The 23,479-nt window shown below is 39.3% G+C and overlaps 1 protein-coding gene across 1 annotated transcript in view; it reads left to right on the top strand.

The window, feature by feature from the left end:
* LOC131670361 (protein vestigial) overlaps positions 1-19,443 on the top strand; it is a 47,341-nt gene extending 27,898 nt beyond the window's left edge. Inside the window, exons 2-5 of the mRNA XM_058945898.1 lie at positions 15,493-15,760; positions 16,723-16,881; positions 16,982-17,090; positions 17,175-19,443. Of these exons, the coding sequence (XP_058801881.1) occupies positions 15,493-15,760; positions 16,723-16,881; positions 16,982-17,090; positions 17,175-17,427 (789 nt within the window). The 3' untranslated portion in view covers positions 17,428-19,443. The remainder of the gene's footprint in view (positions 1-15,492; positions 15,761-16,722; positions 16,882-16,981; positions 17,091-17,174) is intronic.
* Positions 19,444-23,479: the final 4,036 nt, after the last annotated feature.

The following is a 23,479-nucleotide window of genomic DNA, read 5'->3' as shown; positions in this document are numbered from 1 at the left end:
ACACACACGTAGCCGTTGCTCATTGCTGTTTCAATAGTGTAATCAAACGAGGCCTCAAGTCTCGCGGGTGCGATGGCTAGAGAGGGAGAGAGAGAGAGAGAAAGAGAGAGAGAGAGAGAGAGAGAGAGAGAAAGAGAGAGAGAGAGAGAGAGAGAGAGAGCGCAGAAAAAGAGAAAAAGAAGGCGGCTCGCATTGTCGGCTTCTTTTCCGCGCGCGGTCCCGCGAGAGATAGCGCAAAAGTCAAGGAAGCCGCCGTTAATTGTCGGCGTAATTGCCAGCCTCTTTGTTTCTTCAATTATGCTTGGCTTAGTCTTTTCTCTTTGAGTCTACACTGCTACATGCAAAAAAGGAACTCAGGCATTTTTATGAAATGATTTGTACCGACGCCGCCAGTTTTCCCTTTGCTCGGCACCCGGAAAATATAAATTAAAACGCACATTAAGTAAGCAAGCCAATTGTAACACAAAAGTATAGATAGGCTAGATACGGGTTCCCCCGCAGGGATATCCCTTCCTCGTCGCTTAAGATCTGAATTCTACTGAAAGAAATATGAACATTTTACACAGCAAAAGGTAAATTATTAATTCATTTTTATTAGCAATGTTAAATTTAGTTTTAAACTTTAAAACCCATAACTAAAGCAGTAACTTATAATTGTCCAGAAAATAAATCTACGCGAGCTTGATTTTAAGAAAAGGTCGGAAAGCTGCCAAAAAAATAGTGATAAAGTAAAAGACATGACTCCTAGAAGGCTACCTGTAATATAAGAAGGAGCTTTGCTCTTTTTCAGAAATCAAATAGATATAGTAGCAAATTATCACATAACAAACTAGAATGGATCATATTAGATGCATCGAACGCACTCAAAAGTCGTTTAATAGATTTTTTGAGAAAGGAAAAAATTATTATCGAAGTACCCGATGCTACCTATAAACACAAACTATATTCGAACAGTCAAATTAAGCCAGATATCAGTTGGAAAAACCATGCTACATCATTTTATCCTTACAAAGTTATTCAAAAGATATCAAAGAATATAATGCTATACGAATTAACCACTGCGATGTTAGACTATATCTTTACTCTTAATGCTATTTATATAACAATGTGAACAACAATCTAAATAAAAATCAGTATGCAATGTTGTATCATATATACGTTAATTACTAAAATTAATTTTAAGGTTAGTACTCAAACATTACTGAAAAGAAATAAATTTAAAAATGAATACGCCACATATCATAATTAATAATTCTAAAAAAAGCGAGATATTGGAAGTCGTTTCAGTGAGTCTACGATCACAAAATTCTATTCTATTTGACACGACCATAACATTTAGTACGATCCAATAACTAGAGTTATGAAAAAACATATCTAATGGAGATAGGAAGAAACCGACGAAGTCGTTAAACCAGCAGGATGTTTACCAATTAAAAAAGAATATGCAAACTAGAATAAGTTTTATGAATAAACAAAAATCTATTTATTGTAGTCGTTTTATCAACTTCCTCAATTCACTTACATATTCTATAAATAACTCTTAATAAGTTATTGGCAGCATATTGTCGCATAAAAAAAATCGTCTCCGCCAATTCATTTGGCGACACTGTTAAAATAAAGATAACAATCGTGGATACTGAAAAGACGACAGCTATTTTGATGATATTACAAATCATAAATTTTATAAATATAAATTAAGTCTTCTAGGGATAAAAACACAAAATAATTCTATTCACTTTTACTTTGACGCACTGGATACGTGCATAGAAAGGAAGCGGGGGGATTTTTACGAGAATGTGTTACGCATGGGAAATTACGTATGGCAAGCATGTGAGCTGACTGTTGATGGCTCTTTATAGATTGACAACTCAATTATTGAACAAGTAGAGAGAAAGAGAGAGAGAGAGAGAGAGAGAGAGCTGAGTTTTCGATTTAACGACTCAAATTTTCGCTAATTAATTCGAAAGAGACCCTATTACGCGACTCTTAAGTTTCTTGTAATTGCCGTAGTTTCGTCGATTAATTGAAATTCTTACTTAGCGGCGCAAGCGCACTCGCGCGACTTAACTTCCGGAGCACTTATTTACACCGAGGCGCGGCCCCTTAATTGATTTCGAATTTCTTGGGATCTAGTTTGCCCCAGCGAGGATGTCTTTAAAATTGCTGCGATTAATTGTCAAGTTTCTATTCTCTAGAGGTGAAGTTAAGATCCAACTTTCTTTTGTAATTCATATCAGCTGTTGAATAAATGCATTGACCCAAAAGCCAATTGAAGAAAAAGTTTGTCGTGTGTAACAATTTATGTTTGAATGGCTGGGCTATTTCTCTCAATAACATCGTACTATTAATGATGAAGTTGCACTTACAAGTGAATAATAAACGAAAAGAGTATTAGAGATAAACTTTGGTGTGATCCATCATACATTCTCATGTCAATGTTGCCAATTGAAAGTACGACGACAATCAATTGTAAAAAATGTACTTTGAACGCGATAGAAAGTAAAAAAAGAAAAGCACGTTGAATTCATTCTTCAATCAAATAGTTATCTCGACAGACACATCCGCCAGCAGTACAGCGAGATTTCGTGGCTACAACACCATCAAGCTCTGTATCGTCTGAAAGAATCGCGGCGCAGGCCGATCTAGTACATCAACGTGCGCGCGCTTTCGCGCGCGATTCACCCGATAATCCAGCTCTCCAATTTTTTTTGTTTTCATCGTTGTTGTTCTTTCTTCTCGCGCCTTAAACACTCTCACTCCTCGAAAAAAAGAGAGATTGCTATCTTCGCCTCGCGCGGTGTTAACTCCGTGCAGCGCGCGCAGGGACATTTAATTTTCGCAAAAACCTGTTTGCTCTCTCGTTCTCGCTATCTCCCATTCTCGCCTATATTTAGGAGAGCAGCACGCGTCTATTAAATTGCTCTTGTTGCATAGACGCTCGCGCACTATTTTTATGCACGGCAGAAAGACGTTTTTTAGAGGGCCCGCGCAGCTCTTTGTTGCGCCACGAGAGAAAGATTCTCGCTCCTGTGTGCGCGTGTGTGAAAGCTTCGTCATTCGGCGTTGGCAATGGAGCTTATTTTTTCTTTCCTCGCGCGACGATATTAGTGGCGCGTCGCCTTTGTTTCGGCTCCGCGATAGATGGCTTCTGTATGCACACTTTTTCACGCAGACTTAAAGGTTCTTGTGAAATATCAAAGGCGCCTGCGCGACAAGAGAAAAAGTAGACTAGCTCGAGTTAGAAGCTACTCGCCTGAATGCAATTTCTTTCTACGCGTGTAACAGCAAGTAGCAATCGCGTATTCGCGTTGAATATCAAATGTTATGCATAAGAAAGCTAACCGATAATCCCATCACGTGTATTCGCTTGGGCAAAAACCATTTGAGCATTTATCATATCTGATATTCCATAAAGGTGCCTTTATACAAGACCGAGTAAATCATATAGTAATGACGGCTGCCACATGTTTACAAGCTCGTTGGAATTTATTCGTACCACATTTGCAAAAAAGCTCTGTGCACGCCGACTTTAAATCCACAAGTTTTTACGTGTCTTCGATACATACAAACCCGTTCGATGTACAGCCGATCATTTTCACTGAAATAATGCAGAGTCATTCGAATGTTGGTTCATCAATTAGTAGGGGCAGCATCAATGTGTTCTTAGAAATGCAGAAACGCAACATGTCTAATTCAATAGGTTGCATGTACATATATTATCCTGGGAACGCGTTTGCCTGTAAGACAAAATGTCAAATGGGAATGGTCACTCGGGATGTATAAAGATTATTATGAACACATTTCGCGATTACGATCTTTCGATTTGTGTCGAATCACCGCGTAAAATGAAGAAAAATTACCTTGTTGATGTATTCCGATGGAAAGATAGCTACGTGCGAGAGTTAGTCAGGCACATAATCGCAATCGTCCTCTTCTTCGCCATTGAAGTCGCGGCATCGAATGAAAAAAAAAGGAAAATGAGGCGGAATCGAATTGAAATACAAATTATGTTTAAGACAGTCAGATGAAGATTATGAAATGTTGAAGAGCGATCTAAACGCATTCCAGTCTGGGATGACGGTATATATAGTTCAGCGCGTAGGTGCGCGAGGAGCCAATGACTCAAGGGTTGACTCGGAGATTTTTCGATTCGTCACTGTCAGCCTCGACAATGTCACGGGCGCCCGGAGATGAGACAAAAGATTATGAGAGTGAATAATGATCCGCGAAAAGCTACGGCATTCCAATACCGTTGGCTCTCTTTCTCCAACTCTCTGTTTCTCTCTTGGGAACAGCCGAAAATTCTCTTATGTGGTGTTTCACCTATCAACCTATTATATATTTACCCGCCGACGAAATCAACCTTAAATGTTTGTTACAGACCGATCTACACGCGTCGAGTCCAGTCGGACGACTAGCCTGCAGGCGTATATACCATCTCGTAAATTTCGTCGCCACAGTGTTTATTTATTAGTTTTATTATATACATGTGCGTGTACACTTATCGCAAATGAAAACATGTTTTCTTCCCAACGTGCGAAATTAATATCGCACGAGTTAATGCCTCGTTTGCTATTATAAGCTATGCGAAAATTATTATCGGCATATTCCGCGGAATCTGCTAATACGTCGTCGCGTGTTTTATGCTTGTACAGCCCTCCCGTTGCCGTGGTTCTATTATTATGACGGCGAAAGGAAATTCCGAGGCCAATGAGTTGTCAATGGCTTATTATTTAGTCGCTTGCTTCGCTCTCGTAGATTCTTTCGTTTTGAGGGTTAAAGCCTCGTCGTTGCGAGCGATGAATGCGTCGCTTTGATCGAGATTTTTCAGCTTCATTCGTGAGACAATTTTGAAGCTTTTGCCATTTTCATATTGGAATTAAATGAGTCATCAAGAAATAAAACATAACATTGGTATGATCAATTGTTGCTCTTGAAGAGCATTGACCTTACATTTTCCACGATTATCAGTTTCAGTACAACAGAATATACTGATATAAAATCTTTAATGGTGAGATTGTTGAAACTAAACAATTTACACGAAAGGAATCATAATTTCAACATATTTTTAGCATACTCAAAATAGTAAGAGTACATACTTTGAAAGCAGTTGTAGATTAATAATACATTTATTGATGTTATTTACATTATTCATAGCTCCATCGATCAGTAATCTGTCATTAAACTCATGAACTACAATTAAAATGCTAAACTATGGCGATTTTTCTCGTCAACTGAATCGACTTAATTGAAGGCAGCATGAATAAAATAAAGTTATTATTGGAAACGATCGAAAACTTATTATACGCATTTCTTTTGTCGAATTAGAAATTAGATTTATAGAAAAGCTAAACTTTTTCATGTTTTCATCTGAACGGGTTTCTCGTAAAATCGTTTACTCGCAGTAATTTATAAATATTTTAGAAAGAAAAATGAAAAACATCATCACGCGCTCTATGATAAAAAAAACGTTGCATTTTTCATATGCCAGTTTTAATTGACGTAACGCGTAAGGCCACGATCAAAGGACCTTTGCGTCATTGTGACATTTATAACTGTCAGATTGCAATTGATCTAGAAATATTTTTCTCCTGTCAGATTCAGTAAATTCTGTGAGAATTCAAAGTTTTACAAAATACGTTAATTAGTTCATTTGAATAATTTATTTTCGTCGATCATCTTATCAATACCGATATTATCGTCAAACATTTCATTGATTTATCCATGTGTAACTGTCATTATACACCTTTGTATTGAAAAGCGGAGTTTGATATGCATACATAAGTAGTCAATGGAAATGAATGAAGTATTATATGTCAGACAGAAAAACAACCAGGGAAATGAAAAAAAGAAAAAGAAAAGCTATCGCCCTGTTGACAGAAAAATCAAATAGAGCTTTACAGTTATATGCTGGAAAGGCAGGCACGAGGCAGGTAGCCATGGCAAGACTCGTGGACTCGTGTAGTCTGTCAGGTTGGCGTTTAGCGCTGCAGAGAGCGACAAGTCGCTCGTGCGGCTGTTACAAGTTGTATACGCGGCCTGGAATTGACAGGGGACGCGACGCGGCTACGTGTGCCGTGAGAGAGCGTCAACTTGCAGCTGGACGCCGAGGCATTTATTTGCTCTACGAAGAATGCCATCGAGCAATACTTACATTTGGTTAGCTTCTTTTTGCTACGGCGCGAGAACAAATGAATTACCAAGTCATAAAGTCGTCATCGAGGCACATCCGAACGATTTGCGGAATGACGCGTACTCTTCTGAAAAGCTGAAAAATGTCAGCAAATAATTCATCCTCGGTTTTCCACTTTGTATCTGCGGTTTTTCACCACCCTCGACGAGCTCCTCTCTTTTCTCCTCGAGTGTGCGCATAGGGTGTGTGCGTGTGTGCGTATGTATATATGTATGTATACGGAGTCAGGCAGCGATCCATTTGACGATAAGGATCTGTAGCGGAGATTAGCCTTTCAAATGATGATCGATGAATTCGTGTTTGAAAATTCTCAATCCGAGAGGCGGAGAGATCGGCTGCGCAAACACAGTCATCATTCGAATTGGCGCGAACTTGGTTATTCAATGGGACTTGTAAAAACAAGATGTTCAATCAACATTCGCTGTGAGCGTTACTCTTTCTTATCGATAACGCATGTTTGTAATTTGACGACAAAGAAAAAGTGCGAGAAGACAAACATTGAATACCGATCAATCGAACCTGATAATGATTATGGAAACGTCAACGCCGACGCAATTGACGCGGTTATCGTAATCTTTGGAAAGCCAAGCTGGAGGAATCGTCAAAAGCTAATTGTCGATGCAAACGATTGTCACTACACGCACACAACGGATAGTGCAGCCAGGAGACGGAGTGCAACGAATTCCTCGTGAAGCAATTCCATAAAGTTGCGCTCGCGAGTGGAAGGCAGCAACGTAAACAGATGGAACTGACGCCCTCTTCTCCTCCGCGGCACGGTCGACCTCCACCAATATTAATATATCACTACGTCGATCGGCCTTAACGAGATCTCTGTCTGCTGGCGACCGCGATGTGTATGTATAAATGTATCTATGCTGGCCGCGCGGTGGTGCGTAGTGCCATTGAAACGTTGGCGGCGGCGGCGGCGGTGAAAGAGTCGCGTTAAATTATGTAACAAGTCCTCGATATATCGCGAAGCGTAGCCTCGTTGCCGTCTATACGACGCGATTGGGGGCAATGCGATGCCATCGATTTCATATTGCGGTAGCGAGAAACAAGTGAAAGAGAAAGAGTAAAAGAAGCGAGGAGGCGGCTCGCTCGTAAGAATCTCATTGCGAACCGACTCGGCGCTGCGTATTCTGCGTATCCTGCTCGCGATTTCAACTAATGAGCCAGGCGCACCGAGGTCGCGGCTGACCGACTCTCAACGTATGACCGCGGATTGATTGGCCTCCGAGTTTCCGTCACCCCGAGCTATTCTGAGCCTGAGCTGGCATGATAACTGCATTGACAGTTCGATCGGGAAGATTGATGGCGGATGGCAACGTTGCTTCAACTTTTTGCCGGCAAGCTTGAGTGACTAGTCATCAAAATGGAAGATGGAAAAAAATTAACGAGTACGTGCTAATTGAGCCCTAATTGATCGCGAAAAAAGACAATATTCAGCAGCAGCAAATTGCCAGAGCGTGCAAGTCGTTGACCTGCAGACGACTTGATGTACTCGCTGAAAAGTCCAGGCATTATAAAGCTCGCGCAGGCTCGAAGCTTCCGAACAAAAGGGAAGCCGAGCAGGAGAATAAAATGCGAAAAAGGATGGATATTGTTGGCGCGTTATGTAAGGGCAGCCTGCAGGCTCGGCAGTAAATATCGCGGCGGTGTGGAGGCCGCCAAATGAAGTGTTAGCCGCGAAAGAATCCGAAATCGGAACACAGCGCAGATATGCACATGCAATGCAAACGAGGCCCGGTATGCTCTTCTCTCTCGGCTCTCTTCTTACTTCTTCTTACTTCTCTTCCTTCGTCCTGTACGCTCCGTCACGCCGGCTACTACCTATGCGGCCGCGGCCGTGTGAACGGCCCACGGCCGAGAGCAGACAAACCCCATGCGAGAGAGTGAAAAACTGCGCGCAACGCTAATTGATTTAGAGGCTCGGGAGAATGGGAGACGCGTCGGTACCCTTGGGGACAGCAAGCTGCGAGACGGCGATGCAAGCTGAATATCAGCTTTCTGCGCGCGCGACATTGCGCTTATTTGTTATATGCTGCTCCAATCCGACTTGCTGCTCCTTTTTCATTGGCAGTGCGCACGATGGCATTCAGTTTTTGGTGATGCTTGCGAGCGCCGATCGGACGACAGTGTGTCGCGAGATGCCATTTTTCTGGTCCCTTTTTCCTCGTCATTTTCGATAGATATACGCACTGGCTAAGATACGTAGCCACGCGGTATAAATTGCTATTAGACTCGGCAAGAAAGCCCATTGAACGAAAGCGCAATCGATAAGAAAACAAGCTGCCTGGCTGTGCATCGTTCTTCAGGCGAGTGGAATTTGAGCGTGCGCGGGCTGTTCTATCAAGGGACATTTATAGATCGGGCGTAGCGTTAAAAGCGTCACAGATGAACGCAAGCGGGCACGCGAAGATGAGTAGCCCGCCGAAGGAGGCGGCGGGCCGGAGGGTTTGTGTGTTTCGTGTTATATAGCAAGGGAAAAAGGCAGAAAAGGCGCGGACGGCGCAGCAAAAACGCCTCCCATAAATTGCATTCCCGCGTGAATAATCAAGCCCAGATAGTGCGCGCGAGCGGCACAAAGGAAAGGGCCCGCGCTGCGCTACACTAGCGTTATTGCCCCGACGATCTCGTTGTCATTTGTCGAAAAGGATTGCGCATGCAACTGCACGTCGCCGCGGCTTCGGACAGTCTCAATTGCGGGGATTGCCCTCTCGCTCCCTATCGCTTTGTTCGCGCTTTATTGCCCCGACGGATTCCTCGTTTAATCGAGTGTCGCTTGCATTATTTCCAGCTCCTATGAGTCCAAGTATATTTTCGATTGTCCTCTTTCAGACGGCGCAGGCCTATCCGATCGATCTCGATCGTATCAAATCGACAGTCATCGACGAGTTTGAATTGTGTGACCGGTCAACGGATGCCCGATATCTTTGATTTTTCACCACGAGAGACAGCTGGCTCTTGCTTGTAATCTGCTGCGGGCATTAGCTCTCCGTGGTACATCCTGATAAGACAATTCCGAGAAATAAACTTTCCCTTGCGTGCATTTGCGAAAATTCCATTCCAAAAGAAAACTGGCCCATTAAAAATCTCGTCAACTCCACTTGCTGCACGCCAAAATCTCGTATTCGCAGCACATATACATAACTGCTTCGCGACTGCACCGAGCAAGTGTCCCACGAGAGCTTTCGAGTTTTATCTCGCTTACTTTTTTTATTGCGTGCTAATCGTGTATACTCTGATTTCCCTCTAATGATCGCTTAACGGTAATTCGTTCACCGAATCTTCTTTGGCTGCTGTTGCGGGTGTTTTCTCTCACGGCCTTCCGCCAGCAGCAGCTCATTTTCTGGGAAGATAGTAGGAGAGAGAGAGAGAGAGAGAGAGAGAAAGAGAGAGAAGAGCCGATGAATAGCCGTGTCCGGCAAACAAATTGCGAGATACTCGAGAGCAGCGTGGTAGCTTGTTACCAATCCCTCTCTTTCTCTCTCTCTACCTCTTCGAGGGAGCCGCTCGATCGCGCGCGTGTTCTTCTTCGATGTGCCTTTTCTTGCAGCTCGACGGCGGCGGCGGCAGCTCTTCGTTAGTCTTTCTCGAATTCTCTCGTCGCCTGCCCTCTTCTCATCCTTGCCTGTTTTTTGTTTTTTTTTTTTGTATTTTTTGTTTGCCGCCAAAATAGACGGCGGAAATATTTAATATCAGGCAATAAGCATCAATTTGGCCATGCAGCTTCGATAAACAACGCCTTTGTCACTTTGCACGCACGGAGCGCTTGGGCACACTTCCGCATGCGCGTATATTTTTCAAGATTTCACTCCGCGACGAACTATTCATTAACATTTCGATTATCAAAGATTCACGTTTGCGCTTTTTGACGCGCGTTGCTTAACATCGATATGAAAGTTTTTTAACAGATTTTCTCTCGTATTAACTAATTATGCTCATCCACGTGGATAAAAATATTTTGCCCTCTACGCAAAAGCTCTTCGGCATGCACGACAGACTCGAATTCATTAGGCACGAATTAAAGTGATAAAGATGACATTCGATGGGCTTCTATGGACTCGAAATACAAAGCCACGAAGCTCACGACAAGGTTCCTCTCGCAACAATAAATACATTCCGTGCAGGGTCACACAGGGCCAGGCATACTACCAATTTCTCGATCAAATGGCAAAAATTCCACGGTGATCCAAAGGGTTTCGCCGACAGAGTCAAGTTTTTCTTCATCTGTATGTAAGAGAAATTCCATGGTTGCGTCATCAGTGAAATGGACGCGTGCGAACTCTGATGATCCAATGACTTCTGAGAAGGGCGCAGCTACCGAATTCGCGATCTTGTGTCATCGTGTAGGTATATATACAGTACCTGAGTGTGGGTACGTATGTGTGAGTGTGTGTAGCTCCTTTGGCTTGACTCTCTCTCTTTCGCGGGTCGTTCTCACATGCGTTGCCAGAGAGAGAAAGAGGGAGAACGAAGAACAATCTCTTGGTACGGTGGAATGCTTTGAGAGGCCGCTATAGACTCTTTGGACCAAAGAGAGAGAGAGAGAGAGAGAGAGAGAGAGGGAAACCGAGTGAGAGAGAGAGAAAAAAAGCGAGCAAGCGGAATGAGAGGGGGGGGGGGGGACGATAGAAATATTCAGCGAGGAAAAAAGAGAAAAGGGGAGGGAGAAGAGCTGTGCACGTCTCTCGATTAATTACCACATTGTCGTGCCGCCGCCGCTCACCGCGCCGGTAACTAACTCTTCGCGATTTAATCTGCACTCTGGCAAGAGAGAAAGAGCGGCAATCGATTTCCAACGATAACGATAAGCCGCGCGTCCCAAGGACGGCTGAGGAAGATCGTGCTTTAAAATCTGGAAATTGCAGCGGCCGCGTTAGTGGCTTGTTGATTTTAGCCGCCAGATTATACTTTCGAGAGACGCTTATGTGCTCAATTGAATTATCTACGCGTACGCACCTCAGCGAGATCTTTAAATATCTATCGTCGTTCTTTTTCGTTCTCGCGAGTACACACTGATCGATGCTCGATTGCGCCCGCGAATGAGGCAAGTCGTAAATTAAAGATGTTCGTTGAAAAATGTGCTGCCAGATGATACTTGATGTTCAATTTCAGCGTTACGCATCCTGATATTTCGACTATTCGATGAGTTTGAAAAAGTAATTAATTACACTGGCTAAGGTTTTGCGCACTCATGCGTGCTAGTCAACACAGCTGCATTGCCACGTCTAATATCGTACGTTTACATTTCGCATATACAGCAGACTCCACGAGGATATAATTAATGCTCGATGGAGTATACCCATATGCATAATCGTCGTGTGCGATCAACGGTGATATATCTCTTTAGTATATAGACGCTCTTTGGGAAATTAAGCAAAAATGCGTGCTAATGTGCCGTAATGAATTTCCCTGCGGAGCGCGGTAAAGTTTATATATTCTTTTTCCATCCTCTTCGTTAGATACACAGAGAAACGCGCGCTGCTTCGCTATCGCTGATGATAAATTAATCAAACTTCCGTGTAAGAAATGCATCGTTTCGGGCTACTTTATCATTTGAATTATTCTTGTATTAGATCGAGAGACGTTTTTTTTAACGTTACAACTGAATTTCTGTTATGTTTTCGTTGAAAGATACGCGTTGTCCATCGCAGGTATTTCATTATTAACTTCAGTCCAAAGTCGAAAAGAAAGTAATCGATATTGACTTATCTGTAGAATTGTATTGTAGAACGCGGATCGATCGAGCGCCGTTCTGTAATATTTCATCAGATTAAGCGTTTGAACGACCTATTCGTCACGATGAAAAATAAAAAATCTACGAGTAGTTCCCCAAGACTGTTTTATTTAATGACGCTTGCGCATGTGTAAAATCGTATGCTGACTAATATTTTCACTCCTGTACACTGGACATTTATAAAGGCGCTCCCTAAAGGTACATCAGTAAACATATGGTCCCATTACAGCTACAGAAAAAAATATTTCTCTCTTTCTGGTATAGACCACGCCATTAAAATAATCATGGAGCAGCACGCTCTTTGAACTTGAAAAATAAATAGTATATATACATAATCACTGTATCTTATATTAAATGTTGGTGTGGTTTTCCCTTCAGGTGCGTATACAAATGAGTAAGCCCCGCTCACGGAGGAAAATATAAATGATCTTGTCGAGGGTCTAGCATTTAATATTATAACTGCGCGATACGCGGGGTAACTCAGTTTTAACCTATCTCGCGCGTACGTCGGCGTTAAAAGGTAAAAGACGCGAATACAACCGATTACGATCCGCTCGCAGCACCTTGAATCTCCTTCACATGCAATAAATCAGGTGCACTTACACACATAGACAATAGGTCCGTTTATCTCGCTTCTTAATCCTCGCCTATACCGCGTGCTCATCCCTTGCACGTACATGCTCGCGCCGAGGGCACGGCGTACGTTTGGGAATGCCTTTGCTGCGTCGTGCTGACCCGCCAAAGCATTTGCGCATTACCGGCGTTGTTCTATTTGCGATTTCGGTGAGAGAGAGAGAGAGAGAGAGAGAGAGGACCATGCAATTTGTGATACGCATGCAGGCAACGCGCAAAGCACGAACGACTCGTGGCCACACAATCAGCTATGCATGCATCGTCGTGCTTCGAGCTTCCGTTATGACGCGTGCAAATGCGATGGGCGTGTTTCCGAGTACGCCGCGGAGGATATGTGATGATTCTTCTCTCGATCCTTATCTCTACAATTGTCCGTTGCTTTTATCGTAATTAGCTGGAAAAGAGATTAGTTCAGAGGTGCATTATTCACGAGAGCTGCAGTGGAATTGATATTTGCTTCTTTCTCTCCTGTTCGCTCAAGTTTACAGTATACTTTTCCATGTTCAACAGTCCTTTCGTATATATTACAAATATTATAATGTTCCACAAGCAAAACTTTCCAGAAATTTATATTCCATGAATATCTATATTCATTTAATCAGATACGTATTAACAGACCCATTCAATATTCAAATACTGTATGCATACAAATTTCATCTGTAAAGCTTGTTGAGCGACTCTTTACACATAATTGATCTCAAGAATAAAATTTTAGGAGCTGACGTGACGCAATTTTTCTAATATACATAGTTGCTTCTTCTTAAATGTTAACACATGGTTCTTAAAGTATGTAAAAGACACGTATGCCTTAAATAACTTTCGGTAAATATATACAGTTTGACCGTAACAAATGTTTGCAAATAGTTGAAAAGTAGCGCCTTAAATTTCGACTTTTGTTTCTACGCTAATTCGCTCAAAGTTTCATTCTAGAAGGATAAACCTGTGAGCTTGCAAAATGCAATATATATCATACGATGGGGTCAAAGGTCTCTGTTTTTCTTTGCTAAGCCATCCATCGCAGGGGCGTTGCACACTAAACCTAAAGTTGGCGCATCTCTCTCTCTCACTCTACGGGCTGCTGATGTTATTCTTAAAGCACGTCTCGTAACGGCTTGTTTCATTTCGAGCATACCAGCCAGTCGCGCCTCGGTTCGTGATTGGAAAGGAGTAAATAAGCCTCGGGAATCTCAGCAATTTTCCCGGATGGATTCACTAGAGAGCTTTTTCGGCGCCTATTCCCTCGGCGCTCCAATGGTCCTCGAGCTCTTTCGTTTTTTATTTATATATAATATCTTGATACAACAGAATTTATTCGTATTTGGTTATTTGAATAGTAGGCTTGTGAAACAATTCATTTTCAATTGAAGGATCAATTGATTTGAAACAATTCAATACGGTCGCCTAGTTCTATTTTTAAATAGTACATGTTAAGTCGATTGAGCATACGAATTGCAGAACTTTGATCGTCTTTGATGATATCCTCGCTTTCACGTAATCGTGCTTTTTTTCATTTCTTGTTTTTCATGAATAACGCTTTGACAAAATTTATTTATTTATTTTTTTGTTTATTTTGCTTCCTCTAAAAAAAAGGATAACATTAACTTTTTTAAACAAACTTTTCAGTCATTTATTATATTGAATAATAAATGATAATATGGTAAATTGCGTAAAATTTGGTCGTAAAAAGAATTTTTTTTCGTCGTATTAAATAGCGGTGATGCAGCTCGCCCTCGGCCTCTATACGCCATTTTACGACAGGCATATATACCCTCACAAGAGGGTGAGTTGTCGCGCATATATATGAGGGGAATGATGCCGACCCGAGAGAGAGAGAGAGAGAGAGAGAGAGAAGGGAGAGGGAGACCTTTGATATATTTGCACGCAAGTATATGTATACGTACGCAAAAGTTAAAACTCCAGTGAAAGATGAATCTTCGGAAATTTTAGCGGACGGTTATTTACAACCTAGGCACATGTTCATATAATCGAACTGCCTCAGTCCTACTGCAAATTAAATTATTTGTCGGTGAAAGTTCAATCGATGCATAGAAAGAAAAAGTTGCGTTGCCTCTCTTGAGAGTTCAGCGTGGGTCAAAAGTGCAGCGTCGTGTTATTTCGTTGCACCGATTCCTCTCCGCGATAATTTATGTAATGAAGTGGGAGACACGTCGAAAGTTTGTAATTGTTTGTGATAGATAGTCCTCGTGGGGGTATTGCGAGTATGCGCGTTTAATTAGAATAAACTGCCGCTTGCGCGCGGCTTTTCGCCCGCCAACACACATTCTAATGTATCGTGGCATACAGATCAATTAACGAGCCGATGCTGGTTAGCCCGACGAAAAATGTCCCTATTATTTAGTTTATTTCTTTATCGAGGTTTTCTTTTCTTTCTTGCTTTTATTTTCGTGATTGTAATGCTTCGAAACTTGCGCGGATTTACAATAATAGACTTTTTCACGACATAACCATTTCCTATTTACTTTCTTGTTTTTCTGTTATTGAGAATAAAACAAAAGTAGTTGGCTTGTTTTATGTTACGTTTTTTGTTTACTGTAAATGTTAACTTCGTTAAAACTCCCGCTTCAATTACGTGAACATAGCGAAAATATATGCTGTATAATCCTCGCAAATATAATGTGAAAGCAACTTCATATTAAACACGACTGAAATTTTGATGTATCAACACGACGACGCATATTTTCAAAAGGATGAATGGAACAATGATTTGTTGTTAAACTTCGAATTTTTTTCTATGCAAATGTATCCCTACAGAAATTAATTAATTTTAATTTTATAAAGAAGGAAATTTTTTAAGTTGATGCTTCGAACAACCTGTTAGCCATAGAATTCATAATGAACAATTGTAACGATTTAAACAACTAAAGATCCTCATCAGATGTGCAAAAAATTAATTTTGAAATTACAGATCAATGTCAACCAGCGACTGGAGACATCGGGTTTGGAGTTATGCGGTGCCAGTCCAGCCGTCGGCGGAGCCACAGCAGCGTCAAGTGCAGCAGCGGCAGCTGCAGCAACAACCGGAGTTGTTCCTCAGGGTCAGTCAAGTAGCGCAGGATCCATAGGTTCGGCACCTAGTCCTGCTTCACCAAGACCTGCCGCACCACAGCATCGACCGCCACTTACCACATCCGCACAGTCGTCACGGAACCTTGATGATGATAGGTCCACCGATGGTAAGCTAATGTTTCTTTCTTCAGGCTAGATTTAATTTGAAAATATAGTTTTTTCTCTTTCATATTTTTATATCTTTCTCTGGCACCATTTATTATGCTTTTTCTCGATCATATATTGAATAAGTTAGATAACACTGTGAAATAATATATCAATATGTACTTTCATCTTTTGTGGGCGTGTCAATTAATAGTAAAATATACAAAGACGTAGTATACACAGATCAATCATTTACATGTTACCGAATGTTTTTTTTAAATTTCCACAATTTTTTCCTTTTATAACCGAACAAGTAAATTACGCAGCAATAATCTCGAATATTCCGAAAAGTAACTTCTGATTACTTTATAAGTACAACAAAAGTAATGTCAAGCTACATGATTTACGTTTTTACAGATCATATTTGAAAAGGAATTTTTATAATCCATCAGAGCTTTTGAATGTATGCATTTGCATGTTAGTCATTGCTATTGCCTTGTTCAATTCAAGGCTTCAATCCAAAAATGCACCCACGATAAATTTGAATGATCATGAAAAGCAATAAGCCAAAGATTTAAGAGTAAATAATTAATGTCACTGGTACACGGGGTAATGAATATGCGCTCTCGAGCGTCGACTGCGCGGGCGCTACCCTCGTATAATAGCAAAGCACACAAGCATCGCATGATTAATTTCGAGCTGACGTGCACCTGCAAAATGACTTTAGCGCCCCCTTCCCTCGCCCTCCGCCACCCCACCTCTTTCTCTCTCTTGTCAGTGGCATAAAAGCGTTGGAAAATCAATTTCGACACGGCTCTTCGGATACGGCCATGACATCCGACCCTCTCTCCTTTTTTGTACGCGTCAAATTATCAGTTCGAAAAAAGAGAAGCTCGCGTTTTTATATATGTACTTCAGTTCATGCCTTTGTTTATTGCTATGACCGTCATTCTTAAATGTAAAAAGTTATTTTTTTACATTTCAGCGATCGGCGGCAACGCTGGCGCGGACGATTCAGACGACAGCGAAAGTAGAGCTCAATACGTTAGTGCGAATTGCGTAGTTTTTACTCATTACCGAGGCGACGCAGCGTCGGAAGTCGAGGAACACTTCCAACGAGCGTTAGCTCAAGACAAATTGAAAGGTCGGTTGAATTTCCATCAAGATACGAGATTACATGATGTCCATCAGACGCTAGCCTTTTTCACAATTCAAGTGCGACTTAATTATTCGTTATTTTTCAGACAATAGTAATCCCATGAACACGAGAAACTTCCCGCCATCGTTTTGGAAAAGCCACCCCGACGTGTACGATTACGCAGATCCTTGGCATTATACTCAACATTATCCTCGGTAAGCCAATTGTTCATGCGATACTTGACGTCACCTTGCCAACTTTCGAGCAATCGTTTGATTGTCCTGTCATGTCCGATAAAGGGCGATGCACGAGTACCATCACCACCACCACAACATGGCGGCAGCAGCAAGCTACAACAGCTTACTTCTGAATCGCAGTTTGAGCGCACATCCAAGCTCGCACCCGGGCGTGGCGGCGCATCACGCTCACACGGCCGCCACCTACAAGGACTGGACGACGGCGACGCCGTCGCAATCCCTCGTCGACGCATCTTCCGCGCCACCCTACCCCCACGGCCCGTACGCGCCCCTATCGAGCGACTACTGGACGTGAAAGCTCCTCCTCCTGATTCCATGCCTCAACCTTCGATTCCGCATTCACATCCAGCTCGTATTCTATTAATGCGCTGCTCGCGTGCATGTGTACGAAAACTTAGCGTAGTACACGTACGCACACTGTTGGCGCTCAAGCGATTACTAGTCATGTCGCTTATTATTACCAGCAGCTTCCACCCCCTCATCAATTCACTCACAAGCTTCGTCGTACCTACGCCAACTTTGTCATTCGGTCGTTACATATGTAAATACATAATAGAGTCGTCGCGAGATGTATTATTTGTTTTGTCCATGGTTCTTTTAAACTTCTTGAGAGGATTAAAAATACAAGTTAACAATATCATTATCTTTTACTCATCGACGGACAATATTTTGTTTTACTTAGTGTTCACGCCCGACAATATTTATATGTGAGTAACGAAGCCTTTGCTAATTATACATTCATTATTGTACATCTATCACGCTCTACAACTATACAAGTAAGCAGCTATCGAGAGAACAAAATCAAACCTTAAATGTTGTTTCTCCTCGCCGCGGTAACTGTCTTGACACAGCGGGTATCGAGTTAGAGTGGAATTTCCCGATAAATTCAAATTAACTATTTTTTGCGAGTTCTGAATCAACGTTGAATAATATTTGACGATTGTCATTAAAAATCGAGATCTTCGAATTCAATCAAGATAGTCTCGACAAACTCAAACGAGCACGTGCTGAATATATGTATATCACGTCGCGATGCTCAAACGAAACTCATCACTCTACATTAATGGAATCTCGCGCGTAATAAGACGCCAGAACAAGCCACTAGTTAGGGAAAATAAATTAAATTATTACAATACTCAAGATGTACACGTAAACTATCATGTAAAACGATCTTTCGTTCGCGCGCGCGAGTTGTCTACTTGGTAGCGCCATGTAGGGCGCGCGCGGCAAAAGAAATTTTAACGTCGATCGATAATTCATCGTGTTGAATTTTCACACGACTATCCAAAATAATACCGAGCGTAGAAAGTAATACCAAATGTATATGTATGACAATGATTTAGTAAGAGTCTTATTGTGATTTGCGATTTTTTTTCTACGTTATCGACGCCTGACACGGCGATTACGCAATGTGCGAACTTTCGGATTTGGTGGGTAAAACTGGATATTTTAATAAGACTTCTTTTAATTTATCTCTCGAATTTCATAGCACATCTGTTGATTTGTTCCGGTGATAGCGATTGCCGACAGTTTACTTACTTGGTTAAATTATTTTGTTAATTTTAAATTACTTAAATTGAGTTTATTGGTGATATGAAAGCTGATTTACATTATTATGTTGAGATTTATATGGAATACTGAAAAATACTGACTTTCGAAATTTTTATTGAAATGATTTATTTGGCACGAGACAATGAATCCGTGATTCATCAATTTATCACAAGCGAACAGAAAGAAACATTCAATTAAAATTATTCTAACATTAATTTTAGTCTATAATCGTGGAGACTCATTATTATTTCGTCTACATTAATTGCGTCTTAAAAATGCGTAATTCTAAACGGAATATTTCAAATACGATTCTTCGGAGGAATAAACTTTGTAATTGTTAATCGACTGAATGCGTGTTTCAATTACTAGTAGAAAAGAATTCACGTACTCTCGCGTGTGACTAATTCTGTTACACCATGAATATATGTCCTAATGGATTGAAATAAAATACATACGATGTATTTATCATGTAGAATCAAAAAGTTGTTCTGCCTCTAAATGTATCTGCCGATACGGCCTGAAAAAAGTTTTAAGTTTTGTGCTATTATACGACGAAGTAGCAAGTATTTGATATTGTATTAGCGATATTTTATCTCTATACGTTTGTACAGTCATTAGTAACATTATAGTAAAACAAATAATGTATTAAAAATTTCATTAATAATCCGCGTTCATCATTGTATTTGTAAGAGTCTATCTCATAAGATGCAGATGGGGCAAGCTCAAATTGTAAATATAAATCGTAATAAATGTGCTTTCGTTAACCTGCCCGTGAAATAATTATGACTTATTATTTCTTTTCTTTATATTCTTATTAATACTTTTTCTTTGGTCACTACTTTTTACCCTTATTCATAACTGATTACTTTTAATAAAAGCACCATTGCTTTTTTAATTCAAAGCAAAATAATAATAAATATTAAAACGTTTGATTCAACTATCTACATAAGATTAAGTAATGATTAAACTTAATAATGATAGCTATTCGCCTATAATTATAATGCTGTACTATGAGAAATATATTTTAAATTTGAGTTTTCTCATATCATGATTTCTATTGTATTACAAAAATTGAAATGGCTTCAAAAAAAAGCAAAGCTTCTACTTAAAGCAGTACCACTTAATTGTTTGAAAATAATTATTACAACCCGAGATATCGTTCATTAAAAAGTAAAAAATTTATGTTTCAAGTATACACGTGATTACCGAAACAAATTTTCCAAAAATGAAATAGCAGACCACAGCTTCATTTTCTTGATCTAAATCTGAATTTATCATGCGATTTATTAAAATGCGCTTAACATATACGAACTTTCTTCCCCATATATTACGTGTATATTTGAAAACTAAATTTTCCATTTTTCAATGAACGATATCTCTGCCGTAATCAGTTTAAAAAATGAAGTAATGCTTTTTGAAGTTGAAGATTTGCTCTTTCTGATGCCACTTCTAGATTTGCAATAAAATAAGAATTCACGGTATAAGGAAGGCTCCAAAACTGTGAAAAACAATATTTCTTTACATTCTAATGTTAGAATATCTCAAAAACCTAATATAATGAAATAATTCTGAGCCTAGATTTAAATTTAGCATGCTAGATTCTTTCAGTTACACTATGTTTGATAGATCCCTGTTTCCGGATTTTTTCGAAATTTTGTAGACCTGTGTAATTCATAGTTCTTAAGGATATTCATTTCATTTAGTATACACCTTTTATAACGTACATTATCATTTCAATGGATAATTTCAGATAATCATTGAATACGTAAAAAGGTAAATTAAAAGCGTCAGAATTGAACAACAAGCGAGAAAACGAAGACGTCACTTCGTCGCATATTTCTTATTAGTTGATAACCACAAAAGCTTATTTGTTCAAGTGGTCGTATAGCAAAAAAACTTGAATATATAAGGATGAGTAACACAACCGTCAATCAGTGTTCTACGAACTTGTTCCGACAGAACGACTAGTTGAATAATTTTGTGGGAAGTGCAAACGCAAAATAATTTATCACCATGTTTAAAGTAAGCAGAATGATAAAGTAATAGTTCAAAGTTATGAAAAAATATAGGATATATTATTTTTGTCATTTTTCGCAAACGTTTTTCGTAAATTAATTCTAGCGAATTAGATCACTTCCGACTACTTTTATAAACGTTGTTACATCTCTTAATTAAAATGAATGTTATAAAATACCTGATATAATAGTGGAAGTTACCATTTACATGCGCTTTATGTTTGTACTCACATTATTTGATTATGCTGTTGATTCTTTTTTCATGTACCATTAATATTTTTTAATTTTCAACACTTTTATTTACAGTTCGTGCTTGCAGTAGTTGTTGTTCTCACCACAGTCGTGTTGAACGTCATCAGCGCAAACCCCGACCACAGAGATAAAATGTGGCCCGAGTATATCTAATTGATAATTTTCAAAACTGTGCTGACATATTTCGTCAGCAAGTACACCTTCAAACCATCATGCACACAAACAGCAGTATATATTATCAATAGGAAAGCCAACAAAAAAAATTATCTTTTGAAATCAAACACTGTTGTAAAATTAAACAAATAAAGTATGATAATTATGAGTTGAAAATAATAAAATTTTCTTTATATTTTTATGTTATAAAGAGAATAAACATAACAAAAATAGTGACTCTGAATGTTATAGTTATTCTTTATTTTACAAAAATTATCTTTATAAAAATTAAGGCTTTAGTATTCCCAAAATGCCGTTAAAGTTATAGTTTTTGAGCATTTCGTTGCCCATCTCCAACATCATGTTGTCAACTCGAGTGACAATTTCTTCTTGTAAATCATTCAAGCCTTCTGGTGCAATATTACTAATAACTGCACTTATAAACTCGGAAAATTCCTTGTTTTCGTAGTCCTTTGGTATTCAACTATTGCAAAAGTGAATAATATCAATCAATTCAGTGCGGTTGACGGATGAATTTCCATAAAAATCATGAATGCATCCTTACCTTAAGATTATCAAGTGGAATTTTGGTATTAACGAATTGTTACAAATGAACTTGTTTGTTTTGGCTATTGAATAAAGCGTTAGTTGAAAATTTGTAATTTACTACCTCAAGGCTAAATTAATTATATTTGTGTTTATTATTCTACTTACTAACTTTGACTTTGAATCTTGAAAATATCTACAAAATAATTTAGAAATTATTTGATGTTTTCACGTTGCATTGCCCTTTCTGGAAATAGGAATAAAGTCCATAATTTTTGCGGCTATGATATCATATAAAGTATCTCCTTCAATACGTGGTCACGTCAAAGCAATCAACAAGTTCATTTTAGCAAATTGAAGTCGACATAATCAACGATGAAATACGATAAGCCTTCGACATAAAGATTGTTCACTTCACCTTTAGCTCTATACAAAAATCAAATTAACTAGTTTCCTTAGTATAAACGTGGAATATTTTTCATCCTTACTTGAGTAACTCATCATTTATACTGATTTCTTGATGATTCCAGGTCAAAGGGTCCAGCTTAAGAATACCTTTAGTATCGTCTCCATTTCTCATGATTTCCTTAAATTTATCGAGCAAAGCCTTTATTTTATCTACGGCTGCTCTAGTAACAAAGGTGGTGACTAGATCGTCTAATGACGTAGTAACAAACATTATAAAATGTTTCTATCCAAATTTCTTTACAACTATTTAGAATATAGTCCCTCTCTCATAATTGATCGCTCAGCATATATGTCGACAAATATTTTTGCCATTATTTATTAATTAACCTGTTAACCGGGGAAATCCCTTTCTAATTACGCAACATATAACGGGCGCGTCCTTTTCCACTAAGACGTGTATGAATGACGTATTACTATAGTAGTAGTAAAATATACGTCCCGCCCGTTCCAGGGCGCAAATATCGAGGACGTATTCATATGTCCTACCCGTACCCGATATTGTTTACTTTGGACGTATTTATACGTTCCGCTCGGTTAATAGGTTAATATAGGTTAAAAGGATAATGAAGAAAATGTTGTTATAAGTGATCATGATGAAGCAATAATAATACGATTAAGAAATAATAATCGACGCCTGTCACACGGGCGATTACGCCGTGTGCGAACTTTCGAATTTGGATGAAAGAACTGAATATTTTAATAATACTTCTCTTTTAATTATACTTAATATCTTTTAATTTATGTTTCGAATTTCATTGAACAACTGTCGATTTGTTCTGGCGTAAGCGATTGCCGACAGTTTTCTTGATTGGCTAAATTATTTTGTTAATTTTAAATTAATTAAATTGAGTTTATTTGTGATATGAAAGCTGATGTGTATTAATTTGTTCAATTTTCTATGTAGTACTGAAAATTACTTACTTTCGAAATTTTTATTGAAATGATTTATTTGGCACTAGGCAATGAATCCGTGATTCACCAATTTATCACAAGCGAACAGAAAGAAACATTCAAATGAAATTATTTTAACATTATTTTTAGTCTATAATCGTGGAGACTCATTATTATTTCGTCTACATTAATTGCGTCTTAAAAATTCGTAATCCTAAACGGAATATTTCAAATACGATTCTTCGGAGGAATAAACTTTGTAATTGTTAATCGACTGAATGCGTGTTTCAATTACTAGTAGAAAAGAATTCACGTACTCTCGCGTGTGTCTAATTCTGTTACACCATGAATATATGTTCTAATGGATTGAAATAAAATACATACGATGTATTTATCATGTAGAATCAAAAAGTTGTTCTGCCTCTAAATGTATCTGCCGATACGGCCTGAAAAAAGTTTTAAGTTTTGTGC

This window comes from Phymastichus coffea, unplaced genomic scaffold, assembly GCF_024137745.1.
Source record: "Phymastichus coffea isolate CEN01 unplaced genomic scaffold, Cenicafe_Pcof_1.1 PCOF00109, whole genome shotgun sequence".
NCBI classification, from domain to species: Eukaryota; Metazoa; Arthropoda; class Insecta; order Hymenoptera; family Eulophidae; genus Phymastichus; species Phymastichus coffea.
Note: the sequence above shows the minus strand (reverse complement) of the source record. Positions and strands in the feature narration are given on the sequence as shown.